The 25491-nt window shown below is 35.7% G+C and overlaps 1 protein-coding gene across 1 annotated transcript in view; it reads right to left on the bottom strand.

The window, feature by feature from the left end:
• Positions 1–25062, bottom strand: part of LOC110457325 (zinc metalloproteinase dpy-31-like) — a 64696-nt gene extending 39634 nt beyond the window's left edge. Inside the window, exon 1 of the mRNA XM_021508545.1 lies at positions 24918–25062. Within this exon, the coding sequence (XP_021364220.1) occupies positions 24918–25055 (138 nt within the window). The 5' untranslated portion in view covers positions 25056–25062. The remainder of the gene's footprint in view (positions 1–24917) is intronic.
• Positions 25063–25491: the final 429 nt, after the last annotated feature.

Raw genomic sequence — 25491 nt, 5'->3', positions numbered from 1 at the left:
CTCCACCTGGGTTGTTGGAGTTGTCATGACAATGAATTGTGACGTGGAGGAATGGGACGTGACGTAACGGGACTGACGAGGGTGAAACATTATGCCCCCGCCTCCAGTAAAATGTCAAGAAACGGAAGAAAATTAAAGATTTTCTCTGATGTATATTCGTGTCGATTGTTGAACACATACCCACCATCAGAGTGGTCTCCCCTTCCAGTATTCAAGTGTCATGCGCGGTCCTCCATCATTGTGATGGTTTAGATGTGTGTGGTTTTCATGCTTGGAGAACACAAACCTCGGTACACGGTGACCTACTGATGTGTGTCAATCCGTCAGTTCTAACGGAAACAATAACAGCCTGTTAACATCCATCAGTGGTTAGAAACGAGAGAACAAACGTACTCTGATCTCCATGTATGACTTATAAACGAGTTCGCCCCCCCCCCCCCCCCCCAAATAAATAAAAAATAAAAATAAAAAGACAATTATTATTGCTCTGATTGAAAACAATAGTATTAATTATAACATCCATGATAAAATGAAGTAAAGTAAATGTTTATTAATTCAAAATATGAATTCCCCTTAGTACCACATGTGATAGTCATTAGCCGAGTATATATATACGTACCTACCAATTATCCAGTCTCTCTAACAGGACATTTTTTCTCAATTATATTAAAGCGTTGCGCAGTACGAGTACCTCACAAGCCTATACAAGTTCCATACCGCCACGTAAATGAGTGTCAAACAAAGCTACTCGTGTCTATTTGCGAAATATTTGCTTCCATAAGGATTTAGAATGGGGTTCGTTAACAGTGTAACAATTTTATTTACATTTAATCAACCAACCCTTATTGCAACGTTCTAAAATAAGGGAGAATAACTCCAACCAAATGTTAAGGTATTTTTATACACAGAAAGGCATGACACTGAAGTTGATGGGGTCACCAACTTCAAGAGCACACGTACCAAGAATGGTAAAACCCCGGGGCGGAGGTCGTGCATGGACTCACTTAGTCGTTCATAATCGGAAAATGTTTCTTAATATTTGAACATTGTCATGATTGAACAATTTTATTTTTTCAAAAATCCTTTCAATTTCATGATGAATTATAATTTCCTAGTATAGTTTTAATTTTATTTTTATTTTTATATTTGAAGAAAATTGATCGGAAACACAAAAAGATTTGGGATAAACATGAACATTGCATAGGATTGGGATATATACAGGTTTTCAGGTAATACGTCTTAGGGAGAAACATAACACCTCTTGATGGAGCAGATGTCGTTGAGTCGTAGAGATAAAAGAAAATATTCAGACATTATCACGAGATTTGATACATGTCTGCTACGATTTTTTATGAATGAGACTGCAAGTCATCGACACTGATTGCGAGACACGAGCGCATGATTTGTAGTTAAAATTGTCAGGATATGGAATAAACTGAGATCTTAATTAATCAATATTGTCACACCTGAACTTAAGTAAACACCATAAGCACAGGTAGGTCAGTGCAATGTGAGCTCAGGGTGTCCTAATTAGAACCCGTCAACATCAGTGGTGAAGCCAGGTGTGTCGTTTGTGCTCTGTATGAAACTACGATTACCGCGCGATTCATTGGTCCGTCAACTTTTAGGTTGTAGACTGTACACTTGGTCCCACTGTTTGTATTAAGATACACCCAGTGGTCCGTCCATCTAGATCTAAGTACATAACTATCGAGATACACCAGGGGTCCGTCCATCTAAGTACATAACTATCGAGATACACCGGTGGTCCGTCCATCTGTGTACATAACTATCGAGATACACCAGTGGTCCGTCCATCTAAGTACATAACTATCGAGATACACCAGGGGTCCGTCCATCTAAGTACATAACTATTAGGATACACCAGGGGTCCGTCCATCTAAGTACATAACTATCGAGATACACCAGGGGTCCATCCATCTGAGTACATAACTATGGAGATACACCAGTGGTCCGTCCATCTGTGTACATAACTATTAGGATACACCAGGGGTCCGTCCATCTAAGTACGTACATTTTACATATCGAGATACACCAGGGGTTCGTCCATCTAAGTACATAACTATCGAGATACACCGGTGGTCCGTCCATCTAAGTACATAACTATCGAGATACACCGGTGGTCCATCCATCTGAGTACATAACTATTGAGATACACCAGTGGTTCGTCCATCTGTGTACATAACTATCGAGATACACCAGGGGTCCGTCCATCTGAGTACATAACTATCGAGATACACCAGTGGTCCGTCCATCTGAGTATATAACTATTAGGATACACCAGGGGTCCGTCCATCTGAGTACATAACTATCGAGATACACCAGTGGTCCGTCCATCTGAGTACATAACTATAAGGATACACCAGGGGTCCGTCCATCTAAGTACGTACATTTTACATATCGAGATACACCAGGGGTTCGTCCATCTAAGTACATAACTATCGAGATACACCGGTGGTCCGTCCATCTAAATACATAACTATCGAGATACACCAGTGGGCCGTCCATCTAGATCTGAGTACATAACTATTGAGATACCCCAGTGGTCCGTCCATCTAAGTACATAACTATCGAGATACACCAGTGGTCCGTCCATCTAGATCTGAGTACATAACTATTGAGATACACCAGTGGTCCGTCCATCTAAGTCCATAACTATCGAGATACACCAGTGGTCCGTCCATCTAAGTACATAGCTATCGAGATACACCAGTGGTCCGTCCATCTGAGTACATAACTATTAGGATACACCAGGGGTCCGTCCATCTAAGTACGTACATTTTACATATCGAGATACACCAGTGGTTCGTCCATCTAAATACATAACTATCGAGATACACCAGTGGTTCGTCCATCTAAGTACATAACTATCGAGATACACCGGTGGTCCGTCCATCTGTGTACATAACTATCGAGATACACCGGTGGTCCGTCCATCTGTGTACATAACTATCGAGATACACTAGTGGTCCGTCCATCTGAGTACATAACTATTGAGATTCACCAGGGGTCCGTCCATCTAAGTACGTACATTTAACATATCGAGATACACCAGGGGTTCGTCCATCTAAGTACATAACTATTAGGATACACCGGTGGTCCGTCCATCTGAGTACATAACTATCAAGATACACCAGTGGTAATATATACAGTATGTTAATAGATACATTGTGTTAATAGATACAGTATGGTAATAGATAGATACACCAGTGGTTCGTCCATCTGTGTACATAACTATCATTGAGATACACCAGTGGTTCGTCCATCTAAATACATAACTATCGAGATACACCAGTGGTTCGTCCATCTAAATACATAACTATCGAGATACACCAGTGGTTCGTCCATCTAAATACATAACTATCGAGATACACCAGTGGTTCGTCCATCTAAGTACATAACTATCGAGATACACAGGTGGTCCGTCCATCTGAGTACATAACTATTAGGATACACCGGGGGTCCGTCTATCTGAGTACATAACTATTAGGATACACCAGGGGTCCGTCCATCTGAGTACATAACTATTAGGATACACCACGGGTCCATCCATCTGAGTACATAACTATCAAGATACACCAGTGGTAATATATACAGTATGTTAATAGATACAGAGTGTGGTAATAGATACAGTGTGGAAATATATACAGTGTGGTAATAAATACAGTATGGTAATAGATACAGTGTGGTAGTAGATACAGTATGGTAATAGATACTACATAACTATCGAGATACACCGGAGGTCCGTCGATCTGTGTACATAACTATCGAGATACACTAGTGGTCCGTCCATCTGAGTACATAACTATTGAGATTCACCAGGGGTCCGTCCATCTAAGTACGTACATTTAACATATCGAGATACACCAGGGGTTCGTCCATCTAAGTACATAACTATTGAGATACACCGGTGGTACGTCCATCTGTGTACATAACTTTCCAGATACACCGGTGGTCCGTCCATCTGTGTACATAACTTTCCAGATACACCGGTGGTCCGTCCATCTGTGTACATAACTATCAAGATACACCAGTGGTCCGTCCATCTGAGTACATAACTATCGAGATACACCGGCGGTCAGTCCATCTGTGTACATAACTATCAAGATACACCAGTGGTAATATATACAGTATGTTAATAGATACAGTATGGTAATAGATACAGTGTGGTAATATATACAGTGTTGTAATAGATACAGCATGGTAATGGATACAGTGTGGTAATAGATACAGTATGTTAATAGATACAGTGTGGTAATAGATACAGTGTGGTAATAGATACAGTGTGGAAATAGATACAGTGTGGTAATAAATACAGTATGGTAATAGATACAGTATGGTAAACGATACAGTATGGTAATATATATAGTATGACAATAGATACAGTATGGTAATAGATACAGTATGTTAATAGATACAGTGTGGTAATATATACAGTATGTTAATAGATACATTGTGTTAATAGATACTGTATGGTAATATATACAGTGTTGTAATAGATACAGTATGGTAATGGATACATTTTTGTAATAGATACAGTGTGGTAATAGATACAGTTTGGTAATAGATACAGTATGTTAATAGATACAGTGTGGTAAAAGATACAGTATGTTAATAGATACAGTGTGGTAAAAGATACAGTATGGTAATAGATACAGTGTGGTACTAGATACAGTGTGGTAAAATAAACAGTATGGTAATAGATACGGTGTGGTAATAGATACAGTTTGGTAATAGATACAGTATGTTAATAGATACAGTGTGGTAATAGATACAGTATGGTAATATATACAGTATGGTAATAGATACAGTATGGTAATAGAAACAGTATGTTAATAGATACAGTGTGGTAATATATACAGTATGGTAATAGATACGGTGTGGTAATAGATACAGTATGGTAATAGATACAGTGTGGTAATAGATACAGTGTGGTAAAAGATACAGTATGTTAATAGATACAGTGTGGTAATATATACAGTATGGTAATTGATACGGTGTGGTAATAGATACAGTGTGGTAATAGATACAGTATGACAATAGATACAGTTTGGTAATAGATACAGTGTGGTAATATATACAGTGTTGTTATAGATACAGTGTGGTAATAGATACAGTGTGGTAATAGTAATAGATACAGTGTGGTAATTGATACAGTGTGGTAATAGATACAGTATGGTAATAGATACAGTTTGGTAATATATATAGTATGACAATAGATACAGTGTGGTAATAGATACAGTGTGGTAATAGATACAGTATGGTAATAGATACAGTGTGGTAATAGATACAGTGTGGTAATAGATACAGTATGTTAATAGATACAGTATGTTAATAGATACAATATGTTAATAGATACAGTGTTGTAATAGATACAGTGTGGTAATAGATACAATGTGGTAATAGATACAGTGTGGTAATAGATACAGTGTGGTAACATATACAGTGTGGTAATAGATACAGTGTTGTAATAGATACAGTGTGGTAATAGATACAGTATGGTAATAGATACAGTGTTGTAATAGATACAGTGTGGTAATAGATACAGTGTGGTAATAGATACAGTGTGGTAATAGATACAGTATGGTAATAGATACAGTGTTAATAGATAAAGTGTGTTAATATATACAGTATAACAATAGATACAGTATGGCAATAGATACAGTGTGGTAATATATACAGTATGGTAATAGATACAGTATGTTAATAGATACCGTATGTTAATAGATACAGTGTTGTAATAGATACAGTGTGGTAATAGATACAGTGTGGTAATATATACAGTATGATAATAGATACAGTATGTTAATAGATACCGTATGTTAATAGATACAGTGTTGTAATAGATACAGTGTGGTAATAGATACAGTATGGTAATAGATACAGTGTTGTAATAGATACAGTGTGGAAATAGATACAGTGTGGTAATATATACAGTATGATAATAGATACAGTATGTTAATAGATACCGTATGTTAATAGATACAGTGTAGTAATAGATACAGTGTGGTAATAGATACAGTGTGGTAGTATATACAGTATGATAATAGATACAGTATGTTAATAGATACAGTATGGTAATAGATACAGTGTGGTAATAGATACAGTATGGTAATAGATACAGTGTGGTAATAGATACAGTGTGTTAATAGATACAGTATGGTAATAGATACAGTGTTAATAGGTAAAGTGTGTTAATATATACAGTATAACAATAGATACAGTATGGCAAAAGATACAGTGTGGTAATAGATACAGTGTGGTAATAGATACAGTATGGTAATAGATACAGTATGGTAATATTTACCGAATGGTAATAGATACGGTGTGGTAATAGATACAGTATGTTAATAGATACAGTGTGGTTATAGATACAGTATGGTAATAGATACAGTGTGGTATTATATACAGTATGGTAATAGATACAGTATGGTAACAGATACAGTATGGTAATGGATACGGTGTGGTAAAAGATACAGTATGTTAATGGATACAGTATGTTAATAGATACAGTATGGAAATAGATACAGTGTGGTAATAGATACAGTATGGTAATACATACAGTGTGGTAATAGATACAGTATGGTAATAGATACAGTGTGGTAATAGATACAGTATGGTAATAGATACAGTATGGTAATAGATACCGTATGGTAATAGATACAGTATGTTAATAGATACAGTATGGTAATAGATACAGTGTGGTAATAGATACAGTATGGTAATAGATACAGTATGTTAATAGATACAGTGTTGTAATAGATACAGTATGGTAAAAGATACAGTGTGGTAATAGATACAGTATGGTAATAGATACAGTATGGTGATAACTACAGTATGGTAATAGATACAGTGTGGTAATAGATACAGTATGGTAATAGATACAGTATGGTATTAGATACAGTGTGGTAATATATACAGTGTTAATAGATAAAGTGTGTTAATATATACAGTATAACAATAAATACAGTATGGCAATAGATACAGTGTGGTAATAGATACAGTATGGTAATAGATACGGTGTGGTAATAGATACAGTATGGTAATAGATACAGTGTGGTAATAGATACAGTGTGATAATAGATACCGAATGGTAATAGATACGGTGTGGTAATGGATACAGTATGCTAATAGATACAGTGTGGTAATAGATACAGTGTGGTAATAGATACAGTATGGTAATAGATACAGTGTGGTAATAGATACAGTATGAAAATAGATAGAGTTTGGTAATATATACAGTATGACAATAGATACAGTGTGGTAATAGATACAGTGTGGTAATAGATACAGTATGACAATAGATACAGTTTGGTAATAGATACAGTGTGGTAATAGATACAGTATGGTAATAGATACAGTATGGTAATAGATACAGTGTGGTAATAGATACGGTATGGTAATAGATACAGTGTGGTAATATATACAGTATAACAATAGATACAGTATGGCAATAGATACAGTGTGGTAATATATACAGTATGGTAATAGATACGGTGTGGTAATATTCTGTAACTTACTATATTAGGAATTTAAAGGAGTTGATACATGTAATTGGTTAATTTCTAATCAAAAATTTGTCATCTTGCATCTTGAAAAATGAACGTATCACACAGAGGTGTGTATACCTTTTAACAGTTGATAATAGACACAGTGTGCCAATAATTAATTACAGAGGAAGGCTAACAGACGACAGGCAGGGCTAATAGACGACAGGCGGGGTTAACAGACGACATGCAGAGCTAACAGACGACAGGCAGGGATAACAGACGACAGGCGGAGCTAACAGACGACATGCAGAGCTAACAGACGACAAGCAGAGCTAACAGACGACATGCAGGGCTAACAGACGACAGGCAGAGCTAACAGACGACAGGCAGGGCTAACAGACGACATACAGGGCTAACCGACGACAGGCAGATCAACAGACAACAGGCAGAGCTAGCAGACAACAGGCAGGGCTAACAGACGAAAGGCAGGGCTAACAGACGAAAGGCAGGGCTAACAGACGACGGACGCTGTGTTATAGCATCAGCTCACCAGTCCATTGGACTAGATCAGCTCAAACAAAATTATGTCAATCACAGTTAAGCAAAATGTTGTTCCTTTATTTGACAAAATACATCTCCTAAGTATTGGATACTCATTGTATACAAACATTCTATCAATGAAAAAAGCACCTTATTCATGCAAATTCTTGTTTAACATTTTCCGGTCTACATCGCGGAGGCGCAACGGCCACCTACACGTAAAAGTTACTTGTATGGTAAACATTTATTTCTAGCAATTGACATGTCCAGTGGCCGCCTACGCTCATCCGTTCACAGTATAAAAATGTTGTATGCGCAAGGCCGCCTTCATAATGAAGGTGACAATACATTGCGCATGCTCAAAGAACCACCTACACATTGGAAGGACACACGCTCATGTGATCTTCTGTATCCTGATTGTCATCACGATTTTTGTTTTAATTATTATAAAAAAAACTTATACAATTTAATTACAAAAGTATCCGCCCAACATTTTATTTATCTGTATTTTCGAACAGGATTCCAAAAGTGACAATGAATGTAAATTTATTAACAGCTTTCAATTTTCAGCATATCAAATAAACAATTTGAGATAAAGGTAAAGAAATAAGAAAGATATTTTGCGATATTACAAACAGCTTCGATTGAGTATACTGTTTAGCCTCGAAAGATTGTTTAGCTCAATTGCCGTTTTGAGGTTTGTAGGAGGCACGGTAGTCTAGTGGTAGGACGCCAAGCTTGTATGACCGAAGAGTTGAGGGATCGAATCACGGCACAGCACTGTGTTGTATCTTTGAGTAAGATACTTTACACCGCTTGTTCCAGTCTACTCAGCTGTAAATTAGTACGTGGTTGGGCAGTGCTAGAATTGTAGAATGGTAGCTGTGAGCGCCGAAATGGCAGCACCGGCTGTATACTCCCCATGGAGTTGAGACAGATAATGGCTGTTTGCAAAGGCCCTATAACCATGGATAATAATTTGTGAACCGCTCTGAGACGACCTACGAACTAGGTATATAAGAACATCAAATTATCATAAAAGTTAAAAACTATCTAACAAAGAATAAACAAACAGGTGTAATTAATTCAGCTTGATTTCATAGAATTTGTTATTAAGCTATAGTCATGAAAAGACCTCTCCTACTTGGTCAAATAGCAAAACTAGAGATTCTTCGAGGTGTTATATTAGTAACTCTATACATTATATTGCAAATGATCATAGATGATATAGTCTACATTATATATAAATAGAAATGCGCAAGTAGTGCCAGTTTATCGAAATGCGGAAAATCAAAATAATCATTTGAAAAAAATGGATGGTAAGTACCCCTTACAAACTGAATATTCATGGAGTAAGAATATAAACAAACCGGTTTTGTGTTCTTCCTGATAAAACACTTCCATTTGAAAATGTCTAAAAGTAGAATCTTGACAAAAGAATGGATTTAAATGTAGAGTCTACAAGCTGGTGTCCCAGAGCAGCTCGAACAATAGCGCTTGCATGTAAGGTTCTGACTGACAGATTTTTATGGTTACACTATCTATGAAACTGTTTGTTTGTGTTTTACGTCCAATTAACAGCTATGATCATTTAAGGTCGTGCCAGGTTTTACGTTAGAAAATACTTTTCAGCATGTTTACCTGAATAATTTGACCTTACATACAAATAAGAATTGACTGACCCCGTCTCCTTCAATTATGTTGTTTGATCTTCCATTTTCAGATGCGAGGCAGATGTTGCTACCGTAGCGCTCAAGCGATCCGCGTGTGATGTACTTCCATGGCAACGTATCATCACTATATTTCTGCAACTGTGGAACAATCTTTTGAAAGTTTTCATCTTAAGTGCTGGGTTTACCTTTGCACTTAGTTTACAAAGACGAATACTAAAAAAGAGTATTGCTTTTATGTTTCCGACGTTAACACATATTTGGGAGTAACAGGCATTACAATGTTTTTGTACCGAATTAGGATTGTGATCGTCAATTTTCCGTTATGAGTTTTGGCTATTAGGGACTGGGATCAGGTGCTTTTAGAATTGAAAAAATACGTGGTCATTGTATAAATCTATATAGATATAAATGCTATCCATCTTATAAAAAAAAAATCTTCAACGCTTTTGGAAGACTACATTGTCAGTGTCTATATATACAGTGACAAAATAATGTGTATACAACCAGATCTAATACTCATCTATGTATTTTAATTCAACAGGCCCTCTCAGTTTTTGTGAACCGACAACTTGCACAAAAAAGAAGTACAGCATCAATACATGATACATTGAATATCAATAGACTACGTGGAATGAATTAAAAAGCTAATTATTTTATTTCTATTTCATGATTTTTAGTGAGCCACTAAAACGACTATCAAGTTGAACGTTGTGAAAGCTAAAATTGGTTTGAAACCTATTGACTTACTTGCCCTAAGAAACCTGTTTTCAGATATAAATTCTCGGATCAATCTGATTAAAATCATATCCTACATTATCTACAGATCACGTGATACGTAGAGAATGTAGGATGTGAGTTTAATCAGATTGATTCTCGGGCATACTGTTTGCATACACTGTTCTTAAAAAGAAACAAATGATTTCAACATATTCCACGTTTTAGCAGAGACGATAGATTGAAATGATCACAGAAATCTTCACTATATATAACATCACAGTCGACGTCTGCCTTAAAAAATAAAATAAATAAGATTTAAGACATGTTTTCCTTAAACTACTTCTAGCTTATTATGTACATGTATATTTGTACCTGTACCAGACATATGTAGGCCGATAAGCATACCATCACAAGCATGCTCTATATCTTTTCTGACCATGCTTAAATAATAATGAACGGATGACAGATATTTTAGTAAAATTTCTACATGTATACACATTTTATTTTTCATCCCCCCCCCCCCCCCAGTTTTTTTTATTATTTAATCTAACCTATTCATTCATTTAAAGTTTGCCTTAAAATGTAGTTTTTTAATATAAAAGCAATATTTATCGACGTTAATTTTCGTTTAAAATCTAAAATCTATAAAGCTACACTTAATAAAGATCTGGTAGAAGTCGTGTGCACTGAATATACATCATATATCTAAAATAAAAACATGATTTCCTTCTATCTGTCAAATTCGTATAAAATTAGATTGTTTTCACCCAAAACGTGATGATATAGGGTCTGTTTTATTATGAATGAGTTGATGTAAATCGTGATTTTTTTAGTGTTTTGCTCTGGATAATTCCTGTCGACATTCATCACCATAACATCAAATTGAGATTTTTATTTTTTGCGGGGGAGAGTGAGACAGTTTATCGCATGGGCGGATTCAGCCAAATTCCATTCACAAATCTATGTTGACACGTTGTGCACCAGTAATCTATGCGTGTATATTTTACATTCACGGCCCGGCAGGCGTACACAAGAGAAATGTTACATATGTATTAGCGACACGCCCTTCTGACTGTCACAGTACCACTAAAGGGCAGGTCTCCTACACACTGTACATACAGTAACATATCACAGTTACACGTGACTGTCTGTATATAAAGATAGGGTCAAACATAAAGAATACACGTGTCAGCGTTACTCATTTACATATGTGTGCACATTATACATGCATCTTGCGGCTAACGTACAGTACCTAACTCCTAAAAACACACGTAATTCAATTACACGTAACAAATTAATAATAAATAAATATTGAATAATAAAATAAAATTCTAATAAAAAAAAATAACCTAAATTTCACATTTTGAAAATATATTTACACAAATGGGGAACATATTCCTGATGTTTAATTTTCATTCATTTTGGAAAAATAAGGCACTTTTGGCAGTGGTGTGTCTCTTACCACTCACGGGTCCGTACGCCCAGGATCTGATCAACATCAAGGTCAAAGATCAAATTTATTGTCCGGGCCATAACTTTTGTCCCTCGGAAGAGAAGTCCGTGAAATGTAAGGATTACCAGTTGTAGGGTGATGTTCTGGAATCATGATGTGATTCTACGTCCGCCTCAATACCAAGTAGCTTGATCATCTAGTAGACAATGGTTTTCTATGTTTTACAACAATTATGAAACAGATTTTTATAGCTTATATTAACCACTCGTGTTGGCTCGGATGTTAGCGCGGGGGTTGGGGTCTTAATGTGGGAGGAATCCGGATTATCCGGAGAAAACAAACGTGATCCGGCAGGTGAACAAACCCTTACCTTTTTACACCCGACTGGGGGAAATTCTAATATCAAAATCTAGGTAGTTAAATAACTAGGAATCTCGCACAGTGATTGTAAACATAACGATTGTGAATGGAATGAGATTTTCGAGAAATCCATTTCTCTTTAAAGTGAGTTTGTTTAATGAACGTATCAGGTTTAATTTTAAGCTTTAAATGATTTCCATTGAATACGGTTTTAAAATATATAATGAACATTTTTTACCTCGTTATTTATGGTATTTTTAATATGCAATAAGCTTCCTGACCCACGACCACTTATAAACTTAGCCCACCACGTACGGTTCATATACTGTACATACAATTTCTATAAATAGATGTATCTCCCAATCTTGATTTTTTTTCGAACTTTGCTATTCTACCAAAAAATAAATAATATGTAAATAGTTTCTTTTTCTTATATAGGTTTTTATACTGTAGTGTTTGATATATCTATTTTTAATGCATTAATACGTCATAAAAATGTTCACTTTCCGCACAGTTTAATTCAGATTCATTTAAAGTACGATGTAAAGTAGTACCCAATTGTTGGAATAGGATTTGGAAACAAGTTTTACAACTGATGTAGATCCATCTCCAGTGGAAGAAATACCTATGAGATTAGAGGACCACCTGTTTTATGACTATGGTATTTGAGAACGAAATATGCAGTAATGCGTTGAGCACATGAGTAAAACGGAAAAGAGTGGAGGATAGGAAAGACAGGATTAGAAATTGATCAGATTAACCCTGTATTAAATTATTGTAAACAGTTAGGTACATGAAGAATACAAGTGTAAACGACAAGTATATATTGAAATAGAAGAAAAACTCATTCAAATCTTCGAGAGCTGATAAATGAAATGTTGAGTAAAGGAGAAAAATAATGCATTTTCTTCATCTGACAATTAGTTATTTATTAGTCAGATTCACTTTTAATTGTCTACACAATAACAAAATGACGTTAGAACGAGCACCTGCCTTTGTCTTTGTTTCGTCCTCTTGTCAAATGTTGCTTTTTCAGTAAGAATAAATTTAAATGAAAACAATATTTTCCAGACACGTTAAATTGTCTTCAAGCATTTGGATGGTGCATTTAACACCTACAAGTAGCAAATACATTTTTTCTGATATCGAGAGGCAAATTTAAACAGGAGCGTAAAGTTCCATGCATACAAAATAAGGTGAATATATATCTTTTCGCAGGCCATCCAAATATTTTCTTTTTTAGTATTTCACTACATACCATGGTCTCCATCTAACACTTCCGCTCGCTGCCGATGGGATATTTCATCCTCAGATGACTGTACATGTTGTTATTATTACCACGGAATAAATATCCCTTTGGTAGTGTTCTATGCAATTATTATCCGGAACGAAATAAATAATTTTATTCTTAGAAATAACGATAAAACATGTATTCTCATCGGAAATTCTACTGCCATAACCTATTGTTGTGACGATTACATCATTCCAGATTAAAAAATAATTGAAACACTGAATATAGCTGAAAATTTAGACTAATTACACTTGTTAAGAGATATTCCATTTCCATAGCACCAAAAAGAACCAGCGAACACCTACGTAACAAGACCCATTTGGCAGTAAGCTGTTATTTTTTTGCAAAACTAATAATAATTTATGTATCGCAAACGGTAGATTCGAAAGTGAGATTTATTGGGAAGAATACTTGTTAACATGAGAGTTTAAATTAGTTTATACTATTGGACCGCGTCGCCTAATACTTTGCCTCTCCTGTGCTATTTTGATCTAAGATGTGCACTGTAGACTAAAATTGTGAATACGACGAACGGTCCGAACCGATTCGTCTAACTATAGGAGAATCGGTAAATTGGTTGACAACAATCAGGTTGATATCGCGGCCAAAATACAAATGGGCGTGAAGGATAAATTGCGCGAGATCAGTTAAAAAAAAATACGAAATGCTTCATCGCAAGAAGACGTAAATGACTTCACCAGCAAGTGAGAAAGTATTTACAAAAGAGGACCTACCCTGGAATACCCGTGAATGTGTTATGAAAAGAAGAAGAAAATCCGGAAGCGGATATAATTTACTTTTTTTTTTATAGTCCACAGATAACGGGCAGAATTACACAAAGAAAAGCAGGGAGAATAGAAACTGCTTTATAGCAATAATATTTAAAAAAAAAAAGTGAATGTGGAATAAGGAAAACTTCCAAATTTAAACTAAAGTTCTTCTAGGACATTTTAAATAGAATTGATAAGCATTTAGGTCGTCATCAAGCTTATTTAACAATTATAGATGAGATACAAAAAGAAAATCGAAAAAAAGTACCTCAATTATGAAGTAAATGAGGTATTTCAAATTTCACCTGCATGCATGATTGACGATTGTATGATAAAGTTTGAACGGTAAAATTACTACTGGTGAGATAATTTAGGCTATAAAATCAGAACAAAGGTTGTGGTTTTAGATAATGAAGTGAATGTGTACAGGGAGAGTACGGTTGACACCATGCTGTCTATATATATACTAATATTTTTAACATAATAAACACTGTTATCACATACTTACTACTAAATAGTGCGATATCCCATAGAAAAATCCTATATTCTATCAAGTCACGAAATATTTAATGAAATTATATCTGCAAAAATTGTTCCGTGTATATTTAGCGATCATGATTTAGTTTTTATAGAGCTTAGATTTGAAAGATAAACGTTTCTACTGTAAAATCTGATACTTTCAAATGCATGTTTGAAACATTCTGGGAATTATGGAAATCAGAAAAACATAAATGTGGAAGCCTTGGAGATTGGTGAAAGATCGCAAAAAAATGAAGACAAAATAACTCACTATTCTTGTTTCGAAAATTCTATAGAAAAGAAACCGACATAAAATTAATAAAGAAAAAACTTGAGGAATTGAGCAAATCTGATAATCAAGATAATGACAGTGAACTCGACAATCAAACTAAGGAAATAAAAACATACCACCGACAAAATCCAATGGTTACAGAATTCGTACTAGAATTCAAGAATCCGAAGAACATGAAACTTCTTCTGGTTACTTTTTTGATCTAGAAAAGAAGAGAGTCGTTGAAAAGTTATGGTATGGAATTAAAGCTGATGATGGTAACTACTAAGAAGGAATTGATAGGATTTTATCAGAGCTAAAGAAATTTTATAAAAACTTATTTACATCCGAAGGATGGGACAGAGATGCCGAAAATACTTTGCTCGGAAATGTTGAAAAAAAATGAACAAAGATCAAAAACACAATATTGAAAGGAATCTGTCGAATAAAAGAAAAATAAATCGCCAGGCGAGGACGGGATAGTTGTCGAGTTTTATCAATATTTTTTGAATATCATTAAGGACGATATTTAGCGGTTTAATTAGAGTTTTTTTAATCAGTTAATTTATTAAAGTCTCAAGGTTATACGGGCATTTTAACTTTGCTTTATAAAAGTGGAGAAAGAGAAGACCTTTAACATTACTAAATGTCGACTATGAAAGTATAGCTAAAATATTGGCAAACAGAATTAAATCATATTTAGTGGATATCATTCATCAAATCAAAAGGGGTTTATTCCTGGTCGTAATATATCTGAAGCAAACAGAATTATCTAAGATATATTTGAATTCACCGAAAAAGAAAATACAGAAGGTTCAGTAATAGTTATGGATCAGCAGAAGGCATTTCATAGGGTGGAATGGGGGTGGTTAGATAGATGTCTAAAATGTTTCAATTTTGGCGCGAAATTTAGGGTGTCGGGTATCAATGCTTCTAAAAGACGCGAAAACCTGTATAAAAACAAATGGTTGTATTTCTGATTTTTTCTCTGTTTCTCGTTCAAGCAGGCAAGGGTGCCCTATCGCACCAATTTTATACATTATACAAGCTGAACCGCTAGCATGGTCAAACAGAAACAATAATAATATTAAAGGTAGACAACTTCCAAATCATAACGAGGCAAAAATGAACATGTTTGAGGGGAAACCGATTTCAAAGAAGATAGGAATATATATATACAGTTTACTAGTAGATGAGCGAAACTTTTGCCGGAACTCTCTAGAATTCAACGAGCATTTCCAAAGGAAATCTTACAATTATCTAGAAGAAATGAAGATCAAGTAGAGCAATGTACATATCCTAAAATAGATGTTGATTAATCTTTAAAAAAAACCCACTAAAAACTGTGATAATGAAGTTAAAAGATAACAAACCAAATTGTCAAACTAAATGGGAATTTGAATTTCAGAAACAAGTTCAATAGACTCTGATCTGGGAAGCATTGGTTTGACAATAACAACCATGAAAATGAAAGAATTTCAGTGGAAATGTATCCATAATATTGAATACACGGAATCTAAGATAAATATATTTTGGAATTTGAACGGAAAGCCATTTCTGTAAAGTGGCTGATGAAAATATTTACCATCTATTCTATGGAAGTGCTTATGTGAAAAACGTCATAACCGCTTGTTGTTATTCAGTGGTTTATGTTATTCCAGAGAAAGTTATGATGCTTGGTTTCCAGGGAAATAATAAGGAATCAGATATAGTTAGTAAAATAATCATTACTATCAATTGGGTAGTCTGAAAGAGCAGAAATGACTTGAAATACAAAAACAATTATTATACAATAAAAGAAACAAGGACAAAGTTTCGCACTTCTTAAGTTGATAATATGTAGTTATATGTTCAAATGACGTTATGCAAAATATCATTACACAATTAACACTATAAAATACACATGACGTTGCGTTGACATGGTGTCGTGAGATGATACATGATGTCGTGAAATGATACATGATGTAGTGAGACGATACATGATGTAGTGAGACGATACATGATGTAGTGAGATGATACATGAAGTAGTGAGACGATACATGATGTCGTGAGATGATACACGAAGTCGTTAGATGATACATGATGTAGTGAGATGATAAATGATGTCGTGAGATGATACATGATGCAGAGAGATGATACATGATGTAGTGAGACGATACATGATGTAGTGAGATGATGCATGATGTCATTAGAGATGATATATGATGTAGTTAGATGATACATGATGTAGTGAGATGATACATGATGTCGTGAGATGATGCATGATGTAGTGAGATGATACCTGATATAGTGAGATGATACATGAGGTAGTGAGTTGATACATGATGTCATGAGATGGTACATGATGTCGTGAAATGATATATAATGTTATAAGAATATACATGATGTAGTGTGATGATACATGATGTCGTGAGACGATACATGATGTAGTGATATGATACACGATGTAGTGAGACGATCCATGATGTAGTGTGATGATACATGATGTCGTGAGACGATACATGATGTAGTGAGATGATACACGATGTAGTGAGACGATCCATGATGTAGTGTGATGATACATGATGTCGTGAGACGATACATGATGTAGTGAGATGATACACGATGTAGTGAGACGATCCATGATGTAGTGTGATGATACATGATGTCGTGAGACGATACATGATGTAGTGAGATGATACATGGTGTCGAGAGATGAAACATGATGTCGTGAAATGATACATGATGTCTTGTGATGACACATGATGTCGTGAGATGATACATGATGTAGTGAGATGAAACATGATGTAGTGAGACGATTCATGATGTAGTGAGATGATACATGATGTCGTGAGACGATACATGATGTAGTGAGATGATACACGATGTAGTGAGACGATACGTGATGTCGTGAGACGATAAATGATGTAGTGAGACGATACGTGATGTCGTGAGATGATACATGATATAGTGAGATGATACATGATGTAGTAAGATGATACATGATGTAGTGAGACGATACATGATGTCGTTAGAGATGACTTATGATGTAGTTAGATGATACATGATGTAGTGAAATGATACATGACGTAGTGAGATGATACCTAATATAGTTAGATGATACATGAGGTAGTGAGTTGATATATGATGTCGTGAGATGGTACATGATGTAGTGAGATGATACACGATGTCGTGAGACGATACATGATGTAGTGAGACGATACATGATGTCCTTAGAGATGACTTATGATGTAGTTAGATGATACATGATGTAGTGAGATGATACATGATGTCGTGAGATGATGCATGATGTAGTGAGATGATACCTAATATAGTGAGATGATACATGAGGTAGTGAGTTGATATATGATGTCGTGAGATGGTACATGATGTCGTGAAATGATATATGATGTTATAAGATTATACATGATGTAGTGTGATGATACATGATGTCGTGAGACGATACATGATGTAGTGAGATGATACACGATGTAGTGAGACGATCCATGATGTAGTGTGATGATACATGATGTCGTGAGACGATACATGATGTAGTGAGATGATACACGATGTAGTGAGACGATCCATGATGTAGTGTGATGATACATGATGTCGTGAGACGATACATGATGTAGTGAGATGATACACGATGTAGTGAGACGATCCATGATGTAGTGTGATGATACATGATGTCGTGAGACGATACATGATGTAGTGAGATGATACACGATGTAGTGAGACGATCCATGATGTAGTGTGATGATACATGATGTCGTGAGACGATACATGATGTAGTGAGATGATACATGGTGTCGTGAGATGAAACATGATGTCGTGAAATGATACATGATGTCTTGTGATAACACATGATGTCGTGAGATGGTACATGATGTAGTGAGATGAAACATGATGTATTGAGACGATACATGATGTAGTGAGATGATACATGATATCGTGAGACGATACATGCTGTAGTGAGATGATACACGATGTAGTGAGACGATACATGGTGTCGTGAGACGATACATGATGTAGTGAGACGATACATAATGTCGTGAGATGATACATGATATAGTGAGATGATACATGATGTAGTGAGATGATACATGATGAAGTGAGATGATAAATGATGTAGTGAGACGATACATGATGTAGTGAGACGATACATGATGTCGTGAGATGATATATGATGTAGTTTGATGATACATGATGTCGTGAGATGATGCATGATGTAGTGAGATGATACCTGATATAGTGAGATGATACATGAGGTAGTGAGTTGTTACATGATGTCGTGAGATAGTACATGATGTTGTGAGATGATATATGATGTTATAAGATTATACATGATGTAGTGTGATGATACATGATGTAGTGTGATGATACGTGATGTAGTGAGATGACACACGATGTAGTGTGATGATACATGATGTAGTCTGATGATACACGATGTAGTTAGATGATACATGATGCAGTGAGATGATACATGATGTAGTGAGATGATACATGATATATCGTGATGATACATGATATAGTGAGATGATACCTGATATAATGAGATGATACATGAGGTAGTGAGATGATACATGATGTCGTGAGATGATATATGATGTTATAAGATTATACATGATGTAGTGTGATGATACATGATGTAGTGTGATGATACATGATGTAGTGAGATGATACACGATGTAGTGTGATGATACATGATGTAGAGTGATGATACACGATGTAGTGTGATGATAAACGATGTAGTGTGTTGATACATGATGTAGTGTGATGATACATGATGTCATGAGATGATACATGGCGTCGTGAGATGATATTTAATGTTATAAGATGATGCATGAAGTGGTATGATGATACATGATGACGTGAGACGATACATGATGTAGTGAGATGATACATGATCTAGTGAGATGATACATGTTGTAGTGTGTTGATATATGATGTAGTGTGATGATACATGATGTAGTGAAATGATACATGAAGTAGTGAGATGATACATGATGTCGTGAGATGATACATGATGTGGTGAGATGATACACGATGTCGTGAGATGATACATGATGTAGTGAAATGATACATGACGTAGTGAGATGATACATGATGTAGTGAGATGATACATGATGTAGTGAGATGATACATGAAGCCGTGAGATGATACATGAGGTAGTGAGATGATACATGATGTAGTGTGATGATACATGATGTAGGGAGATGATACACGATGTCGTGAGACGATACATGATGTAGTGTGTTGATATATGATGTAATGTGATGATACATGATGTAGTGAGATGATACACGATGTCGTGAGATGATACATGAAGTAGAGAGATGATACATGATGTAGTGAGATGATACATGATGTCGTGAGATGATACATGATGTAGTGAGACGATACATGATGTAGTAAGACCATACATGATGTCGTGAGATGATATATGATGTAGTTAGATGATACATGATGTAGTGTGTTGATACACGATGTAGTGTGTTGATACATGATGTAGTGTGTTGATACATGATGTAGTGAGATGATACATGATGTCGTGAGATGATACATGATGTAGTGAGATGATACCTGATATAGAGAGATGATACATGAGGTAGTGAGTTGATACATGATGTCGTGAGATGGTACATGATGTTGTGAGATGATATATGATGTTATAAGATTATACATGATGTAGTGTGATGATACATGATGTAGTGTGATGATACATGATGTAGTGAGATGACACACGATGTAGAGTGATGATACATGATGTAGTGTGATGATACATGATGTAGTGTGATGATACACGATGTAGTTAGATGATACATGATGTAGTGAGACGATAAATGATGTAGTGAGATGATGCATGATGTAGTGAGATGATACATGATATAGTGAGATGATACATGATGTCGTGATGATATATGATGTAGTGAGATGATACATGATGTAGTGTGATGATACATGTTGTAGTGAGATGATACATGAAGTAGTGAGATGATACATGTTGTAGTGAGATGATACATGAAGTAGTGAGATGATACATGTTGTAGTGAGATGATACATGAAGTAGTGAGATGATACATGTTGTAGTGAGATGATACATGAAGTAGTGAGATGATACATGTTGTAGTGAGATGATACATGAAGTAGTGAGATGATACATGTTGTAGTGAGATGATACATGAAGTAGTGAGATGATACATGTTGTAGTGAGATGATACATGAAGTAGTGAGATGATACATGTTGTAGTGAGATGATACATGAAGTAGTGAGATGATACATGTTGTAGTGAGATGATACATGAAGTAGTGAGATGATACATGTTGTAGTGAGATGATACATGAAGTAGTGAGATGATACATGATGTAGTGTGATGATACATGATGTAGTGAGATGATACATGATGTAGTGAGATGATACATGTTGTAGTGAGATGATACATGAAGTAGTGAGATGATACATGATGTAATGTGATGATACATGATATAGTGTGATAATACATGAAGTAGTGAGATGATACATGATGTAGTGAGATGATACATGATGTAGTGAGATGATACATGAAGTAGTGAGATGATACATGATTTAGTGAAATGATACATGATGTAGTGAGATGATACATGATGTAGTGAGATGATACATGATGTATTGAGATGATACAGGATGTAGTGAGATGATACATGAAGTAGTGAGATGATACTTGATGTAGTGAGACGATACATGATGTAGTGAGATGATACACGATGTCGTGAGATGATACACAATGTAGTTAGATGATACACGATGTAGTGAGATTATACATGATGTAGTGAGATGATACATGATGTAGTGTGATGATACATGATGTAGTGAGATGATACATGATGTCATGAGATGATACACGATGTAGTGAGATGATACATGATGTAGTGAGATGATACATTATGTAGTGAGATGATACATGATGTAGTGAGATGATACACGATGTCGTGAGATGATACACAATGTAGTTAGATGATACACGATGTAGTGAAATGATACATGATGTCCTGAGATGATATATGATGTTATAAGATGATACATGATGTAGTGTGATGATACATGATGTCGTGAGATGATACACGATGTAGTGAGATGGTACATGTTGTAGTGTGTTGATACATGAGGTAGTGTGATGATACATGATGTAGTGAAATGATACATGATGTCGTGAGATGATACATGATGTAGTGAGATGATGCATGATGTTGTGAGATGATGAACGATTTAGTGAGATGATACATGATGTAGTGTGATGATACATAATGTAGTGAGATGATACATGATGTCGTGAGATGATACATGATGTAGTGTGATGATACATGATGTAGTGTGATGATACATGATGTAGTGAAATGCTACATGATGTAGTGAGATGATACACGATGAAGTGGGATGATACATGAAATAGTGAGATGATACATGATGTAAACAGATGATGTACATGATGTAGTATGATAATACATGATTTAGTGTGATGATACAATTATTTAGTGTTATGATACATGATGCAGTAAGATGATACATGATACAGAAATATAAAAAAAAATTGGTCGGACCATATCTTATAGTGGAAAAAGACCCATACAAACTAATTGTACATTGTTCACTTATTCGATCCTTATATTAAAATAAGTTTTCACAAAACAATCCCAAATTTAAGTGCCCATATCGTCAGTGCATACGAGATGCCTGGAACAGACTTGCGTCATCGAAATGTTTTGGCCGCACGTTTTCTCACGTTATTCGAAGTTGGAAAAGCTTTCAATGACATTGATCCTATTGCATTCATACCCTATGAACGCAATTTCCCTTTGTTATTGCTTATAGAGGACTATAGTGGAAATGTAAATACAGGGCAATTAATATGTTGGTTTTATGTAATGAAAAAGTTGTTTTACGTCGATTTTGGATTCGAGATCCAGTACGTCATGCACAAGCAGGCTTTAGAAAAGGACATTAAACCGTGAGGAATATCTTTTTAGTTTACACGGTTTGAACATCTTATATTTTAACCGCAAAAAAACCACATCAACTGTAGAAAACCCTGCGACTCTGTGTTGCAAATAGTTTGTGACAGAAAGTACTCAAATATATACATGTAACACACAATGTACCTGGTCAAGGTTTCAAAGCTTTATAAAATATGAGTTTAAATGGTTGAATTATGTTAAACACATCCCGGATAGTGTAGGTGTAAGTAATGTGTGTATGTATAAAAAATATGTTTGTCTGATAGATAAAGAGATGCATGGGTTATTTTCCCAAAGCGGAACAGCGATCGATGCTGACAACATATAAAAAATAGTAACGACGACTTCTGCTGACCACATCCGCGTAACCATATTACACTGTATATTGTTTCAGTCAAGGATCTCAAATTGAAAGTGCAGAAGTCTTATTTATTCAAAACCAAATAAATAAATAAAAATATGTATTATGTCAATTATGCAATAACCACACAAAACATGTCGATTCTAGAAAACATAGTTATCAAGAAACATAAAAGTAATGTTAAAGTATGAAATCCCGGTAACATTTCTCCAGCGAAGATGTAATTACCCTAGCGTCAATAGCAGCAGCTAATAAATAGAGAATAATACATGCCTTTTTCCATATCACACCTAGTATCAACCCGAGACTGCAATATCAGCCCAAGGGCCGAAGCCCCGAGGGCTGATATTGGTCGAGGGTTGATACTGGGTGTGATATGGAAAAAGGCGTGTTTTATTCTGTTTATTACACTTACTAATAAAAAACTACTATCTTATGATTTATTTTTATTTTTGAAATATTGAAAAAGCGATTTTTTTTCCAAAAGGGGTGTGATATGAGTTTTGCGGGCTGATAGGGGTTTTGGGGTGTGATACGGTGGGGGCTGATACGGGTTTTGGGGTGTGATACGGCGAGGGCTGATATGGGTTAGAGCAATTGTGTCGTATCGCATATACAAAAAAAACGTATTTATTAGTAAGTATGTAATAAAACATACGTAATAACGCCATCAAACACATCAATATCAGAACATTCCGCGTCCCCTGTGGTCGACTTCTTTTTAGCATTGTTGACATTAACCGATCAGGCCGATATCTTAATTATCATTTGAGGGTTTATCCATGCATGTTTACTCGTTGCGTATCAACAGAACTTTAGGAATTATGACAGGCAGATGGGAGTAAAATCTAGGATTTGTTTTGGGTTTTGGAGGCATTTTGATGACTCCGTTCTGTATATTTCGTTCCGTATTCCGTTGTCCATTTTTAGTAACATCCTGCAATGGATTTGTCTCCGACTAGAGTCAAATGTTCAGCAAACAAACCTACTTATTTTGTTTGAGTGTTAACGATATTGTTTATTTACCGGCTTACCAATATTGTGTAACATCACTGGTTGAAATGAAACAACATCGACTTTGTATAAAACCCACTTACAAACACTCTGTAGAATGAGAGTTACCTCCCTTATACCACACCGGAATGCGAGCGTAGTTATTAAATCAAAGTCCGTAGTGTATTCTACATCACCACCATTAGTCATGATATCAAACCAGTAAATTATACATAATGACATTCCGAAATAATATCATCTCTCACACTTTTAACAGTTAAAAGCCGCCTTAGTCATGTGGCTCCGGCCACACTGCTCACTAGGAATCTGGGTCTGGCCCCACTGCCACTCTGAGCTGAGGTAAGGTTGGCAAACTAACATACACGGTCTATCAAAAAGGTTTAAGATGTGCAAAACAAGATAGCCATAAGGAAAACCTGAGAGTGTTTCTAATGAGTAATACATGGATAAAAGCAAGACTTACCTCCCGACTTCGTCTCAGATGAGGCATTGATAACGATTTGGTGAAGAGTAGAATCCAACATACCAGCACGTCTCTGAGACAGACTGCCATTCTGTTAACTTGGTCTTTCGTTCTGTCCATCAGATCATCCGGAAACATTTGACGTCGTACGATTTCCATCAGATTTCCCTCCACTAATGAACCCTCTGATTTGTTGACAAAACACATGTGATCTGTCATGGGGCGATGTGACGTCACATATTTAGAGTCACCTCATGACGTCACTATGATCAGAGGGGAAACTCAGCTTTCAATATTACCATATGATGAGGAAAAGCGGCTCGTTTTTTTAAATGGCAAAGCAACAACTATCTTGTCGAAAAAGAGACATGATTAGGCGTCAGATCAAAAGCTTTTAAAAGGGGGAAGGGGTGGCTGAAACATCAGAAAACTGTTTTTTGCACCCCCCTTGAGGTGATTTGGCGGTTCAGGGCTCATTTGGATTGAATCACTTACGCAATTTGTAGCACTGATCATTGTGCACGAAACTTCTAGAGTTGGTTCAGTAATTAAAAACTCCCATCCGAACCCCCAT

The sequence above is a fragment of the Mizuhopecten yessoensis genome, unplaced genomic scaffold, assembly GCF_002113885.1.
Source record: "Mizuhopecten yessoensis strain PY_sf001 unplaced genomic scaffold, ASM211388v2 scaffold9109, whole genome shotgun sequence".
Lineage (NCBI taxonomy): Eukaryota > Metazoa > Mollusca > Bivalvia > Pectinida > Pectinidae > Mizuhopecten > Mizuhopecten yessoensis.
Note: the sequence above shows the minus strand (reverse complement) of the source record. Positions and strands in the feature narration are given on the sequence as shown.